A 14,980-nucleotide genomic window follows, 5' to 3' on the forward strand; every position below is an offset into this window, starting at 1 on the left:
CGCTCAGGTGAGAGGAGTCAGGAAGGGGTGTGGTCAGATCACAAAACTAGAAAGGGGCGGAGCAAAGAGCCGAAAACACACAGGTAGATCACAAACGAGCCTGTACTGAATGAGCGACTCATGTAACAGAAAACAGTTTATATCTTTATCGATAATCTGTGTTTAATGTATCGGATTGTGACGTATTTAAAGGGAGTTCAGGATCCAGAGAAGAGTCGTGATTTGTGGAGAAGTCTTCCGTCGACGTCGCTGCAGGTTTCAGTGCCAACATGGATCACTTGTCTCGGGGTGTGTGCGGTTGAGAAATAGCTGTCAGCTACCGGAGAGCTGCATTATTTTGATTAACGGTGAGTATCAGAGCTTTTATTCGTCTGTCACCGGGTTTATGTATGCAACTATCTGAGGAAACACCCAATGTCTGATAGTTTTATTAAATAATCAGGTTTCATGTGGCTCTAAATAAGAAAAGTAGTAAAAAGCACTGACAAAATGCTCATTGAATCATGACTTAATGACTTAATTCATATAAAGTAGTAATTAGAGTAACTGCAGAGTAATTAAGAATAATTAATAATGGCACATATCTCAAATAACCATTCTGTGTCTGTTTACAAGTACTTATACTCAATTACAAATTTAAGGTACTTGCACTTAACTTGAGTTTAAATTTTATGTTATTTAATTCTACTTAAGTACATTTCAGAGAGAAATATTGCACTTTTTACTCCCTAAATTTATTTACTTTTCAGATTCGGGGTATATATACAAAAGCATGTGGTCAGTTAATGAAATATGGTGCAATGTTATGAAAATGCTGCTGCCACTGTAATCCAAAAATGATAATAATCCAATGATATATCATAGAATACCATGACACTGAGGGGGAATGCTGTATAAAGATTTTTTTTTATACATACAGAAGTATATTTTGCTGATAATAGTTGCAGGGATTATTTCACATTGTTGCATTGCCACACTGATTTAAGTGAAATATCAGAATATTTATACTGCTGCTCTTGACTGTGTTTGTATTGTCTGTTCTTGTAGAAAATGCATCATCAGATATTTTGGCAAATTTTTTGAGAGGCACACCCTTCACTTGTTTGATAGCAGATCTGAATATTCATGTGACTAAAGTTATGCACTTTTCTCTGCTACTGCAGCTTTTGTCTGAGATGAATGAGCGTGTCAAGTGTGTGACTGTGCTCTGATCTTGGTTTGTTCTTGAGCTCAGTTCAGAGGAAGCAGGCATCACCAGTGTAAACACACACTCTTAGTTGCACTGGATAAACAATGCCATCAGCCACGTGAAGTTAAAGATAATGGCCGGTTAGATAAAAAAAAAACAGGCTAGTTTAACCAGTGACTGTTCAGCCGCATTACAGTGAGCTATCAACTAAATAGTTTGACACTTGGTCACACAGGCTGAGAGGATTGTTTCAGTAGCTGTGCAGGTTAAAGATTCATCACTCTGTACATAGAGAGAATGATCACACGGTTTTCTCTGTTTGCCTGTGTGAGTGTTTGATTTGAATGCACTCTGCAGAGAATTTATCTCACACTTAAGTTGGGTGCAAACTAATTGGGAGTTGTCCCTGTAAATTTAATGCAAGCCCAGACTAGTACCCTCCTGCACTTGCTTGGCTTTTGCAGCATCTGTTGGCAGTAAGGACGAGCACGCTGATTGGTGAAGACGATGTGGCCTTGCTAGTTGTTTAATATAGAATAGATGTAATTTTTTTTTTTTCTCTCATGGTAACTGACGGGGGAATGTTCCCTGACTCATACCTGCTGCTGCTGGGCTCGGCCTGCTGATAAGCAGGCGATTTATAGCTGTACAACCCTCTAGAAACATTAAGAGCAGAAGCCAGAGATTATAGCCAACAGAAGAAGAATTTGCTGTCTTATAACCTTTCGTTTTTAAGCAATAAGTAAACTTTGCACACTTAATCATCCTTGCTGTTGCACTCATGCCTCAGGACACTATGATGCATGATAGTCAACATTATAGATATTAAAGAAATGCAAACTAGAAAGCACCTATTACCAAAACTTCCTAACTTGCAAATCTAACTTTATGGTAACCATGTACAGGGTTAGGACTTGGGGCCATATTACAGAAATGTCCTAACCTGCAAATGCTACCTAAACTGTTTGGCAACCAAGGTAATAGGTAGGGTTAGGATCTTTTAGAAAAGAAAAATAATCCATTGCAGGTGAACATTTCATAGGTCAATGTTCTTAGCTTAATGGAAGATAGGAAAAGTGTACAACACCGAAATCCTAACTTCCCAAAATCTTAAATAAACTCTCCTAACTTTAGGATAACCGTTAAGATGTCCTTACTTTGACTTTTTTAGCAGGTAGTGCTAGCTGACAGTAGCTAATGGCAGTGTTAGCAAACAGTAGCTAACCATAATCTCAGCTAATTTATTTAATCCAAACAGTAGCGCTACAGATGTTACAAAGTTGTTAAACTCGGTGGGATGAGAAAAGTAGCGTTGCTTGCTAGGTAACAGACATAAAGGCGGGATAACCATCATTGGACTTAGTATTTAGGATTTCCTAACCTGAGAGGGGTTGAAGTAAGATGAGATAGGATTCCTAAAGTTAATTAGGATTTGCGTCTGTAATTACAATTTTGGAAAAATCCTGTCAGACTCTTCCTGTCTTACCTGAAGATAGATTCAAAGTCACGCTGCTGTCAACACTCTGCAGTAGTTACATAAATACTGTGTGAACAGAATCCTGTCTGACAGGTGCCCCTGAACCACAGACAGACAAGATAATGTTTCCACCTCTCAGTTGTTCACTTTGCTTCAGGACTCCCTGCAGGATCCTGTCCTCCGAGGTTAAACATGAGTCACAGCCCAGTGAACAGTGCTGATGCTGGACCTACTTGTTTGTGCTTCTGAAGAGAAGAAAATTGTTTATGTCTGGTTTTGTTCCCTGACCAGGGGGGGGTCACACACCTTTTTCACTCGTTTGCCTCTTCTGTCATTTCACTCTCATTTGGGTAGCCACTGTAACAGCCTGTTTGGAAATGCAAATGACACTACCTTTACGATATTTTGGTTATGAAAAGTTGAAGGGTAGCAGACAGTCAATTAGTTGCCAGTAAGCGATTCCTCCTTGCAGGACACACTGACAAACCACTTGTTAACAGTTGGCACACAGCTAAAAGCTGAGTAATTCCCCTCTGGCATATTCACCAAGGGCTTTTTGTTAGGTCTCCATGGTAACCTAACAAGGTCTGAGTGGGAGCAAAGTTACCGTTAAACAGGCTCAAATGGAGCATTGGCTCATTATTGTGTCACTGGGTTTTTTTGTAGGTATCCTGACTGGAAATCAGGGTCGAGCGCTTGATATCTGTCCTCTTAGTTTAGTTTTAATGACCAAAAGTCAAAGATTTAATTGCATTTGATGTAAAGGGCTTTAAAAGTACAACGTAAACTGATTAAAAAACACACAAGAGGTTCTCACGCTGTCTTGTAACCTTTGACCCCACAGGCAGGTGGGGCGGGTCATGGTGATGGACCAGGACACTCAGTGGCTGTACCAACTCCTGGCCGAGGTCCAGTTGGAGAAGTTCTACCTGCGCGTCAGAGATGGCCTCAACATCACCCGCGTCGAGCACTTCGCCTACGTCAAGGAGTCCGACCTGGAGCAGATAGGAATCAGCAAACCCGGTGAGCCTGATCGTCTCCTTTGATCATCCATGCTGGGTAGAAATCAATATGTCTGTCCTCCTCAGACACAGAGGACTTCCCCTGATGTTTGGCTGATCACAAGACAAAGACCGGGTCAAAACGCTTCTGGTGCAAAAGCATTGTCTTCTGTTTACCCACCACAGCGTGTTTGTCCTATAATACCCCCAAACAACCTTTGGATGATGGATCAATGGTCCATTTTATAAACTAATGTTTGACAGTAAATCTTCACTCGTCTTTCTACATTTCGGCCAAAAGCAAGTTCTAACAAGAGGAGTGTGATCATCAGCAGCTAATTTTTTTCCTCCTGTAAAACCTGTTGATATTAAAGTCTTTCATAATAATTAAGTAGGTGTGTTTCTCCTTCTGCAGACAGAAATGTGGGTTTTTTTTGTGTGTGCATTTCTTTTGTCGGTTAATCTTAATATTTTTAATAAAACAGTTCAATTTATTGTTGATGTAAAGGCTGTGATAGATATGGTATTTTGAAATCAGACAGTCATGTTTTTTTTTTCTGTCTTCCAGCACAAAGAAGATTATGGGAGGCTCTGAAACGCCACAAGACAAAATCACGGATGCCCAAGGTCTGAAACACGTAGTTACATCAACTACAGTTTATCTGTTGTTTGTGAACTACATGTAATCACGTGAGGCAGTCAGTAATAAATTCTTTATTAATTTATGGACGCACACAGGGGTTTAGCAGTCGAAGTGTGGATGGAGGGGAGCAGTGGAGCGGAGGCAGTCCGGCTCAGGGTCAGGACGGTGGCGGCCGGGCTCTGCCCTCTCTGATCCAGGACAGCGAGCTGGTTCTGGGAGAGAAGCTGGGCTCTGGGTCCTTTGGAGTGGTGAGGAAGGGAGAGTGGCACACACCCACTGGGAGAGTGGTAAGACACAGATTTATAAATTGCTTTTTTTCTGACAGAGAAATAAAATACACTATTATACTGCTATGCACTACTATGTATTATACCACTGTACTATTTAACAAGATACATTTAAAAACAATCAGCATGTTCTGTAAAATTAATGGTATATTTTGTCTGACTTTATTGTTTAAGTTGTTTTAAAGACAATTTTAGAAAAGTACTGATGTATGCGCAGTGTTGCAGATTTTATGCATTTTCCTTAACCAATAGTTGAATATGTTAATCAATAATTGATTCATCATTAATAATAAGATAGAAAACACAAATCAAGTTTTGTTTCAACAACTTTAGCAGCGCATTAGTTATGAAAAACATTAATTCATGAAGCACAAGCTATTTAAACAAACAGAACAATAAAATAATAAGGCCTGTTATAATCTAAAAATTATTCAATAAATGTTTCTACCAAAAAAATCAACCTGAAATATGGAGTGTGACTAACAAAACAGATCAAACCAAACTGTTAAAATGTCTGTGAGCTCCAGAGAAATGGTACAGAAAATATATATTGTGGGTTAATACATTTTTAATAAGTTAAACTGCTCGTAGTGGCCAACCCGCAGATAATTATCATCTGATTCTGCAGTCTCTCAGCTCTACGGATCATTTTAGCCTCTTTCAGCTAACTGTTTTGGTTTTGCTACACACAACTTTACTGTTTTGGTTCTTAATCACTGCTTTCATTAACACACTTTCCAGCCACAAGTACACTACCTGCCCAGCAACAAACACCGGACAGAAACATTAGCGAATAGTTGGTGATGATTTAGCAACTAAAGAGTCAACAAACGCATCACAAATGGTGAAATCAGAGCTTTCTGAAATTTTCCACTTCAGTGGTTGTGTTCATATAGACTCTCCCGGTGAACATGGCAGACGGGCCTGTTTAAAGGCAGCAGCTGTCTCTGTCTTTACTTCTTTCAGTTGCCTGTAGCAGTGAAGTCTCTAAGGAGCAGCACGTCCAGACAGACAGAGACGCTGACGGACTTCCTCCAAGAGGTGACCACCATGCAGTCATTGGACCACCCCAACATCATCCGACTGTACGGCGTGGTTCTCACACAGCCTCTCAAGATGGTGAGATGTCAATCACGGATGATATCTAGATCTATTCAAACTGTTCAGGAGCTTGAACAGATAATCACCTATTTTTCCTTCCTTTAGGTGACAGAGCTGGCGTCTTTGGGCTCGCTGTACGACACCCTGCGCTCACGTCAGTATGAGTACCCTCTGCTCCGTCTCTGGCTCTTTGCCACCCAGATCGTGGCGGGTATGGATTACCTCGAGACCAGGAGGTTCATCCACAGGGACCTGGCCGCGAGAAACGTCCTGCTGGCGTCCAGGGAGATGGTAAAGATCGGTGACTTCGGCCTGATGAGAGGCCTGAGCCAAGAGGCGGACCACTACATCATGTCGGCGCACAGGAGGATCCCGTTTGCATGGTGAGGGCTGTCGGGAAATCGAAGGTGGAGGAGGAAATAACATTCAAAACTCACACTAATTACTCCTTTTTTCCTCCAGGTGTGCTCCAGAGAGCCTCCGTGTCGGCTCCTTCTCCCACGCCTCAGATGTGTGGATGTTTGGCGTCACCCTGTGGGAGATGTTCACATACTGTGAGGAGCCGTGGTTCGGCCTGTCAGGCAGACAGGTACACGCTTGTCAGCCACATGTAAACTTTCACGCTACGCTTGCAGAGATTGTATCCCTGTCAGTCAGCGTATTTGTCTTCGTGTCCTCATGTTTTGGAATGTGTCCCCGCCCTTATGTTGTTTACTTTTATGATCATGTTCTATGACTCAGAGTTTTAATATGCCTGACATTCACTCTCTTTAATCCAGATTCTGTGGCGCGTGGAGCGGGAGGGTGAGCGTCTGGAGAAGCCGCCAGATTGCCCACAAGAACTGTATGCAGTCATGAGGAAGTGCTGGGCCTGCAACCCTGGTGACAGACCAAACTTCGCCCAGCTCACCACGATGGTGATAGAGGTGTGCAACATAATGTGCAGTTTTTAAAGGAATTATTTGTAGGTAAAATCCAAACTGTCTCTTTAAAATGCTGCCAAAATGCATGATTTATTTTCTCCTCGCTTCTTTCTGCCTTTGTAGGCCAAACCGATGGAGGTGCAGGCAACAAGAGACTTCGCTGAACCCAGGAAACTTGCACTTGTGGCCAACGACCTTGTGACCGTCATAGACCATGGGTGGGTGAGAGAAAGGAGGGTGGAGGGTGGGACTAAAGAGTAAAGGGAAAACTTTAACCAACACAATGGGTCTTTGTTAAGATGAAACAGGGGTTTAAATCGCTCTGCTCTCTAAGTGCATTCCAGCCGTGATCTCATGGAGTCCTTGAGCGCAGTTTGCTTTGTTTGTTTGAACGAGTGGAGCAGCTGTGACACTGTCCACAGTGTTTTCTTTACACAAAACATCCATGGTATAGACTACATTTGTTGTGTCACTGTTTACCTTTTTTTCATTTCTTAGTACACATTCATAATCTAGACACATAAGATTTGCATCACTCCACAAAAAACACAAAAGTCCATAAAAGTCAACATAAAATAGACACATTCTTGCTTCCATTAAACTGATTAAATTATGTATTATAGCTAAAATCAGTCACAGACTCATCTGTAACTTGAAGATCTTACATTTTTCTTTTTATTAATAAAGCTAATCATAATACATTTTAGTTTCTAGCATGAAATTCATTCTTGATCTTCTGGAACTCTGTTTGTAATCTAAGCTTAAAGGACTTGATCTTATTTACCTGCATCTGGACTTTACAGTCTCAGTAGAAGAATCAATAGAAGCTCTGTGGTTTCTAACTGTTCTTCTCTCTGTGCAGTCTGGAGCTGTGCGAGTGGAGGGGTCAGAACCAGAGGACCCTGACGGTCGGCATGTTTCCTGCGAGCCTCACCGTGCCGTCACTCCCTCCTGCTGTCACCGCCGCGCTCGCCGCCAACCAGGGACCGAGCCCTGCGCCTATCGCCACGCACATCTCCGCCCCGGTGAAGGGCAGCCTGCAGCACATGGCGCACGGAGACATCAAACCTGAACGCAGCTGGGGGACACCTGAGAGCCTGGACGAGTCAGTGATAACACTTATTCATTCATTTCTCTCTGTCTTATTGAGGCTTTTTCATAAACGCCTGACAAACGGAGTAAACAGAGCAGCTGCATCCCCACTAACTGATCACACAACAAGACTTATGTGTTTTTACAGACACATAAGGAATTTTTAATATATCAGATTTCTTATAAAGTGAGTTTGGTGTAATATTTGTCCAGAGTTTGATTGAAACTGCTATTGCTTATTTTTGTCTCCACTGGGTTACTGTTTAAGTTTGATTGAAACTGGCTATCAGGTTATCAGTTCATTTTAATCTAACAGCAGTATGCAGTAAACAGTTGTCCTTTGTGTGTGTTTATCTGTCACTCACTGTAAAAGGGCAACATAAACTGAGCTGCATAGTGAAAGAGCAGCTAATTTGTCACATATACTGCAGGAAAAGGCACTTTCAGGCTTTAATTAAATGAAAACTTTGCTCCCACTTACTCTTCTTTCAACTATAACGAGGTTCCCAAGGGGTCTTTGGTATATTTGATCCTTCTATGATAATCTGTGTCTGTGTAATAATTTAATGTTGGTGTAAAATTATAAATCTGCAAATTTACAGTTTGGGGCTGTTTTGCTTTCAGAACTTTTCTTCTCTCAGGCTAGTTGGAAGAAATACACATTTTGGTGTTTATGTTTGCTCAGTTTTTTGTTCTTGAAATGCACGCAGATTTGCAGCCATCAGACTCTATTGAGGCTGAACTGAATATATCCTGACACAAAGTATTTTATGTTTGGTCGGTTATCTGTGGGGATAAAAATAAGTATATACGTGATAAACTGAAACTTGCATGGCAGTATAATGACTCTGGAACTATAATTAACTGTCTGTGCTAAACTGCAAGTAATAAAGCAGTCAGGTTGTGTCTCACAACGTTTTCATTTACAGAAACGTGACTTGAATCACCTGCAGTAAAAAATACACTGTCAAAAAAAAGAATCAGGCCCAGAGATGCAAAGTTCATCTCCAGTGGCTGTTTTTAACAATATGATGTTTTACAGTAGGTGTCAGTTTTATTGCCTTGCAGCCTTGGCATCCTTTTCTGCTTTTCTTATAATTTATTGACCTCACAGAAATATACCAAGCAAAGAGCAAAGAAATATTTGTCGTGCTTTCCTGTCCAGATCGTGTAGAAACCCGAAAAACTTCCATCTCGCTGAGTTTTATTGCAAATTGCTGACCACAGTGCAGCGCTGAACTTTCACCCGCTGTCAGTAAATATAGTTGTGAGCCGCGGGTGTCAGGTGTGTTTGTGTGTCTAATGTGTTTACTCTTGTGACCCGTGCAGCAGCGGCAGCTGGAGGGCGAGCCCCGCCAGAGAGAAGGACGGCTCCAATCTGCAGAAAATGGCAGGTAGGAACTGAAAATACAACCAGGTGAGGATTGTAGTGAGTAAAGCTGCGAGGTGGATTTTATATCCTCTGGGATTTTTAACATCATAATATTGTGCTTTAATATACTTTTTTGTTCTGAAAGCTGCAGTGCATGGAGATAAATTGATGACCACCACATTCTTATTGCTAAATTATTTATTTATTTATTTTAAATCCACATTAGCCTCCACAGAGTGGTTGCTAGTCATCATAAGGTAATTTTTCTGATAAGTTTTGTCATCTTCCATAACTACATGTTAGGGCTGCAACTAACGATTATTTTTATTACTGGATTAATAGTTGGTCAGTCAATAAAATATCAGAAAATTAGGAAAAATGTTGATTAGTGTTTCCCAAAGCCCAAGATGCCTCCCTCACATGCTTTTTTGTGTCCACAACCCACAGATATTCAGTTTACTGTCAAAAAGGAGGGGAAAAAACAACATAAAACATTTAAACATTTAAGAAGCTAGAATCTGAGACCACCAAAAAAACACCAGAATACTCATACATACGCAAGGATCAAGAGACTGTTTCACTCATAGATCACTCATACATAAAATAAAATGCAGATTCAGATTCTTTTAAATGATATACAATAAAAAAGGACAATAATACATAGTAAGATTAAAAATAATCTATGAACTATTTTAGTTTTAAGACAAATAAATAAATAATTTGTGCATTTACTTCTTCACAAACTCTATTTTAAAATGTTTGAAAGCTGTTGCTATTAGACCTGAAACACCTCATACATGCAGGAAGTAACTCAAACTCTGTATTCATTCATTCTCTCTCCAATTAGCTCTTTTACTCACAGTTGACCGGTCTGCCCTCTGGTGGCTTCATTAGGTTTTCATAGCGGTACCTACACACACACTACTGGAATCTAGGAGCCCACATCAGTTCATTACTAATAAATTATTAGGGCTGCACAATTAATTTAAATTGCAATATGGGTTTCTGCAATTTTCAAAGGCATGAGATGAGATGTCCTATCCTACAAATCAGATTCTACAGACTTAAAATGTTTTTCATTTGGTACAGATTCCTGCAAAAAACATCATATCATGGTGATTTTAACATATTTTTCATTCATAATAATAATAATGATGTAATTCTAATTTGCTCTAATATCACAAATCATATCGCAATTGCTGTCAAATATCTGTCAAAGTAATCACAACTGTACATTGTGCATTCAAAGTCCTGCTGTGTCTTCAGGTATGTCTCGGAGTCTGGAGTCAGTAGTGAGTGGACATCGTCCTCGGTCTCACACGGTCGGGGCGGTCAGGGTGGATCAGCACGGAAGACTCATGCCCCCTGTGATGGCAGCCCGCAGCGTGGTGATGCAGCAGGACCCGCGTCGCTTCAGCGAGGCCAGCATCGTCCCCATCCTGCCTCCGCGACCGCCGCCCCCCAACCTGAAACGTTTCAACATGAAATCACAGAGGAGGCCCGCAGCCCACCCGGTCCCAGGCTCCTCCTGGCCTCCGCAGGCGGTCCCTTCACCTGCGGTGCCGCCACAACCTCAGCCTCCACCGCAGTACCCGCCGCAGCACCCGCCGCAGCTCCCAGCCCAGCAGGCCGTCGGAGGCAGCAACCTGGCTAAAATGTCCCACATGGCACGCTCCAACCCGATACTGGACGAGTACACAGACGGCAAGGAGAGAGATCGAGACAGGGAGCGGTGCAGAGACAGAGAAAAGTCCCCTCATGTCCAAGCCACGAAAGACAATCTCATCTCACAGGTGAGAGACTGATTTTTTTTTCTTTTTTCTGCATCAAAATTTGTTTGACAGATTAAAATTAAAGCTTCTTCTCTCTCTGTTCTCAGATTATGGAGGCCGTACACGGAGTGACCATCGAAGAGGCTCATCTTGCACTTCAGCGTAATGACTGGAACCCAGTGAGAGCAGAACAACAACTCAAGGTCAGAACAGGAAATGACTGTCAACATATATGAGGAAAAAAACATCTTATTTACATGTAGAGAAACAATCACAATGCTTATAAAAAACCCTGTCCCACGTACATGTAATTTAATGGCAGGTCTTTCACATACACACAATGATGCAAAATAAAAATAATCAATAATTCCTCTCAAATAAAGTAAGGAGCCTGGTTTTAAAATATAAGGATTAGAAAGTACAGACATTTGTGTTAAAATGTAGGGAGTAAAAGTAAAAAGTCGTCAGAAAAATCAATACTTAAATAAAGTGCAGATACCTGATAAATCTACTTAAGTGCTGAATGAAGTATTTGTACTTAGTTACTTCCCACTTGTAGAGATGTTGCTGTTGGGTTGATTTGATTTATGAAAGACACCAACAAAACAAACACAGTAGATAAAATAAGTGCAGCAGAAAGGTTTTATAGGTCAGAAATAAATGTTTGCTGATTTTACATATGTCAGCAGTTCAAATCGACCCGGAAGTGGATGTTATTCAGTCTATAATGTTAAACAGAGTGAGATTTTAGTTTGTAAAAGTGTGAAAAGTGTCACATAGAAGCAACTGATGCAGGTGATTTGCATTAAAACTCATATTTTAAAAACAAGATAAAAAAAAACACAAAACAATACAAAATACACACGAACAGCATTTAAAATATGAAATAATAAACAAATAAAATTATATTGATGACATATAAAACAGAATAAACAGACCAGAATAAATAAAATACAATAAATAATGGAAAAACACAATGCAATGAAAGATATTAATATATGGCCTCAAGTTAACAAAATGATCATCAACAGTAATCAGACAGACAGGAGAGACTTGCGTTATTAACTAATCTCGTGATACCAAATGTAATTTTAAGAACTTGATTTTAAATTATCTTGTGCTCACAGTGCATGTTTCTAAACAAAGTTATGCATGCAGAGTTAATCTAGCACAGTACAGTATACTGTGTGTGTGGTAATTTATTGCCTGCTGTGTGAACTGTGTTAAATGCAAACTTGAAGCCCACAGGGCAGTTGGGGGGTGGGGGGGTGGGGGTAATTGTGTTAAACAGGGGCAAATTTGTGTTCTAACAGGTTAATCCAGTCCTGCTTTATGGGCATTTTTCTTGTGCATGACGTTAAAGATTCATCAGGTAGTTTAGCACAAGGATGCCATAAATGTTATCTGAGGTTTTCCACAGAGCAGAGATGGAAGTCCAACGTGTCAAGAAGGTAGAATTCAATCCTCGTCTTTTTTGTAGACCTTGTCCAAACTATTCCATGAAGGGCCATGTGACTGCGGGTTTTTTTATGTCGACTCATTTAATCAACGGATTTCAGTCTTCAAACAGCTGATTAGTCGAATCAGGTGTGCTGTTAGTCGCGTCACTGAGTCACTTTCCAGAATATCGCAGTATGCACTTCTGTAATCAACTGAATTAATCAGGAGCCTCAATAACGACTCAGCAGCAGGTGTTTCGCATTCGACTGCTTTGAGGTGCAACATGCCTGAAGGTTTCAACCCTCCGAAAGCAAATAACCTGCAGTTTTCAGACCTCGGGTCATGTTTGTCTCTCGTTTTGCCTGACTTGTTCACTAGAAACTGATTTATTTTTGTGTTCTGTGATTCTGATCCCCGTCGTCTTCTTGTTTCGCGTCTGCTTTCAGTTGGAGCAGCTGTACTCACTGAGCCTCTGCTCCAGAGAGGACTGTGTGAGGATCCTGTCCAAGTACCAGTGGAACCTGGAGCAGGCCAGCCGCTACCTCTTCCGATTTTCTCGGCCCAACGGCTCCGGAGAGAGGGAACGACGTCCAGTTAGCAATGAGAGACGAGTCTGACCGGATTTTGGACGCCTTGGACTCTTTGAGCGGCGTCTTGCTTCACACTGACACTGGTTGCTGCCCGGTACATCTGGATTTGGGAACAGCTGGGAGCTCCTGCGCCTAAGAAAGTAGAAAAATGAAGATGGTTGGATGTACAAAACGACAAATGTTTCAAAATAGAGGAAATGAGTAAATGTTTCTAACTGCTGTTTTTTTTACATTTGTAGCGAGACACTGTCCCACACGTTTTTTGTTTTTTTCCAGTAGTTTTTATATTGTAATGAATTTGTATATACTATATTAGAAATTGTTGTTCTATTGAATAAAATTGATGATCTGGTCTTTATGGTGAGCTTCCATGTGGGCAGATTATTCATTTTCCATTGAATTCACATCTGTCAGTTTTAATATTAGAAATTCTTTTAGAGAATCACAAGCTGATACGTCAGTGTGTGTTCACAGGTCTTGGAGAGGATCAGTGCATTTGTGAAAAAAAACTGAAAAAAAATGAAAAAAGCTCCTCTAAATCATTATAACGAGACACTCTCTGGAAATAATGAGTCTTTTTTTTTCTTTTGTTTTTAGCCATTATTCTGAGATATTAGAGTTTATTAGAGTTAGAAATAATAATAATAATAATAACATTATTATAATAATAACGAATGCTCTGTAGCCCCCTCCTCTTCTCTGTGTGAGGCTAACAGCTCAATGGCTACTTTAGCTGCTACTAGCATAAGTTCATTAATCAGGAACTTTGTGTTGTTGTGTTGTGTTCAAGCGCCTGCTGGTTTTCACAAAGATGTGGTGTGTGTAGTGAATGTATTACATCACTTTTTCCCAACCTTGCGGTCCCAGACCACATTCTGGTTCACCGAAGCTTCACCAGGGGTTGCAAGACCTGCTTGATTTAAAATGGTGTGAAACTTTTTAAAACATATCATTTCATTCATAACTGTGAAGAAACACAAATTAAACGGTTATTTTTAAACTTAAGATTATCATTTTAAATATAAAATAAATAAATATTATAAAATACTGACAGAAAAGTCATCTCTGATGCAACATTAACAGAAAATAATCTGCTCAGAATTCATTCAGAGCGCTCATTTTAATGTTCTGTACTGTTATTGTCTTAGTCAGGGGCCATTAGTTTACTCAATGATAGAAAAGGGATCTCTTACTGGTATAATATGCAACAATTTATTTAAAAACAATAGAGAGACTTACATGAATCCCTTTCAAACATCACTTGTGACCAACTAGAGGTGTGTGGTGGCGTCTATCTGCAGAGACACAAGGTGAGTATTTGCCGCACTGACATCCTTCTGATGTGTTTTACAAAGAGCTTGGACAAATTCTACTGATTCTAAGGAAAAAGGTTAGGGACCACTGTTTTACTTTATTTAAATTCAAAGCTTCATATTTCCCTGAATGCAGGATCAAAAGATTAAATTTAATTTCTATTTAAAGAGAGAGGTCATGAACTCTGATGAGACGTCAGCCCAGTCACTCACACCTCAGATATACAGCTCAGCGTTTAGATGTTTAAATTACACAACAACATACTTCTGTGATGTCTGTTGTAATCTGAAGTCGTGTCAAGTCATGCCACTGATGAAAAAGTACACTATGTACATGAACATACTAGTGGAAATATTTACACAGCAGCAGAATGCAGAATTTCAGGTTAACTTGTACGATGAGTTAAGCCACAGAGTCACTGACTCCTGCACATTAAGAATTATATGGTAACAGATCATGGGATAACAATTAAATCCTAAAGTATTTCCCAGGGGTACTGAGGCAAGTGGACAAGTGCAGACATGTTCCCAAAAAATACTCTGCTTGTATTTCCCTCAATTTCCCAGGAGGTGGAGGAGTTTGATATTTAATCAGTATGTGAGCAGGGAGGAGAGGTTTTGTCTCCTTTTGTTGCATCAGAAGTAGGGCAGGGGTATAAACTTGTGAATGCAGAAAGATAAAGGACGCTGATACTGACAACAATAAAGTCCATGTTGTACTGAGAAAGTTATGCAGTAACTAAAGTGTAGCGCTGTTTTGTTGGAGCCGGCTAATTCTGT

General features: G+C 40.4%; 1 protein-coding gene across 2 annotated transcripts; it reads left to right on the plus strand.

The window, feature by feature from the left end:
- tnk1 (tyrosine kinase, non-receptor, 1) lies at nt 1–13,287 on the plus strand. Of its 2 annotated transcripts, XM_084712545.1 has the most exons (15): nt 1–83; nt 193–347; nt 3,511–3,689; nt 4,236–4,294; nt 4,406–4,597; nt 5,564–5,716; nt 5,804–6,081; nt 6,161–6,287; nt 6,478–6,624; nt 6,745–6,839; nt 7,484–7,726; nt 9,043–9,107; nt 10,352–10,878; nt 10,965–11,060; nt 12,744–13,287. In XM_084712545.1, the coding sequence occupies exons 3-15, from the start codon at nt 3,527–3,529 to the stop codon at nt 12,912–12,914; spliced, it is 2,316 nt and encodes a 771-aa protein (XP_084568671.1). In that variant the 5' UTR covers nt 1–83; nt 193–347; nt 3,511–3,526; the 3' UTR covers nt 12,915–13,287. The 2 variants fall into 2 exon arrangements, with proteins under 2 accessions (XP_084568671.1, XP_084568670.1); XM_084712544.1 differs by lacking the exon at nt 1–83 and having other exon boundaries at nt 90–347.
- Nucleotides 13,288–14,980: the final 1,693 nt, after the last annotated feature.

This window comes from Lutjanus erythropterus, chromosome 23 (genome assembly GCF_056507025.1).
Source record: "Lutjanus erythropterus isolate fLutEry1 chromosome 23, fLutEry1.hap2, whole genome shotgun sequence".
Lineage (NCBI taxonomy): Eukaryota > Metazoa > Chordata > Actinopteri > Lutjaniformes > Lutjanidae > Lutjanus > Lutjanus erythropterus.

What these genes read in the sequence shown, in the direction of transcription:
- tnk1 (XM_084712545.1), top strand. Translation starts at nt 3,527, where the DNA reads ATGGTGATGGACCAGGACACTCAGTGGCTGTACCAACTCCTGGCCGAG. An exon ending in CAATCTGCAGAAAATGGCAG is followed by an intron (nt 9,108 to 10,351) that starts GTAGGAACTGAA and finishes CTGTGTCTTCAG; the next exon opens with GTATGTCTCGGAGTCTGGAG. An exon ending in GAGCAGAACAACAACTCAAG is followed by an intron (nt 11,061 to 12,743) that starts GTCAGAACAGGA and finishes GTCTGCTTTCAG; the next exon opens with TTGGAGCAGCTGTACTCACT.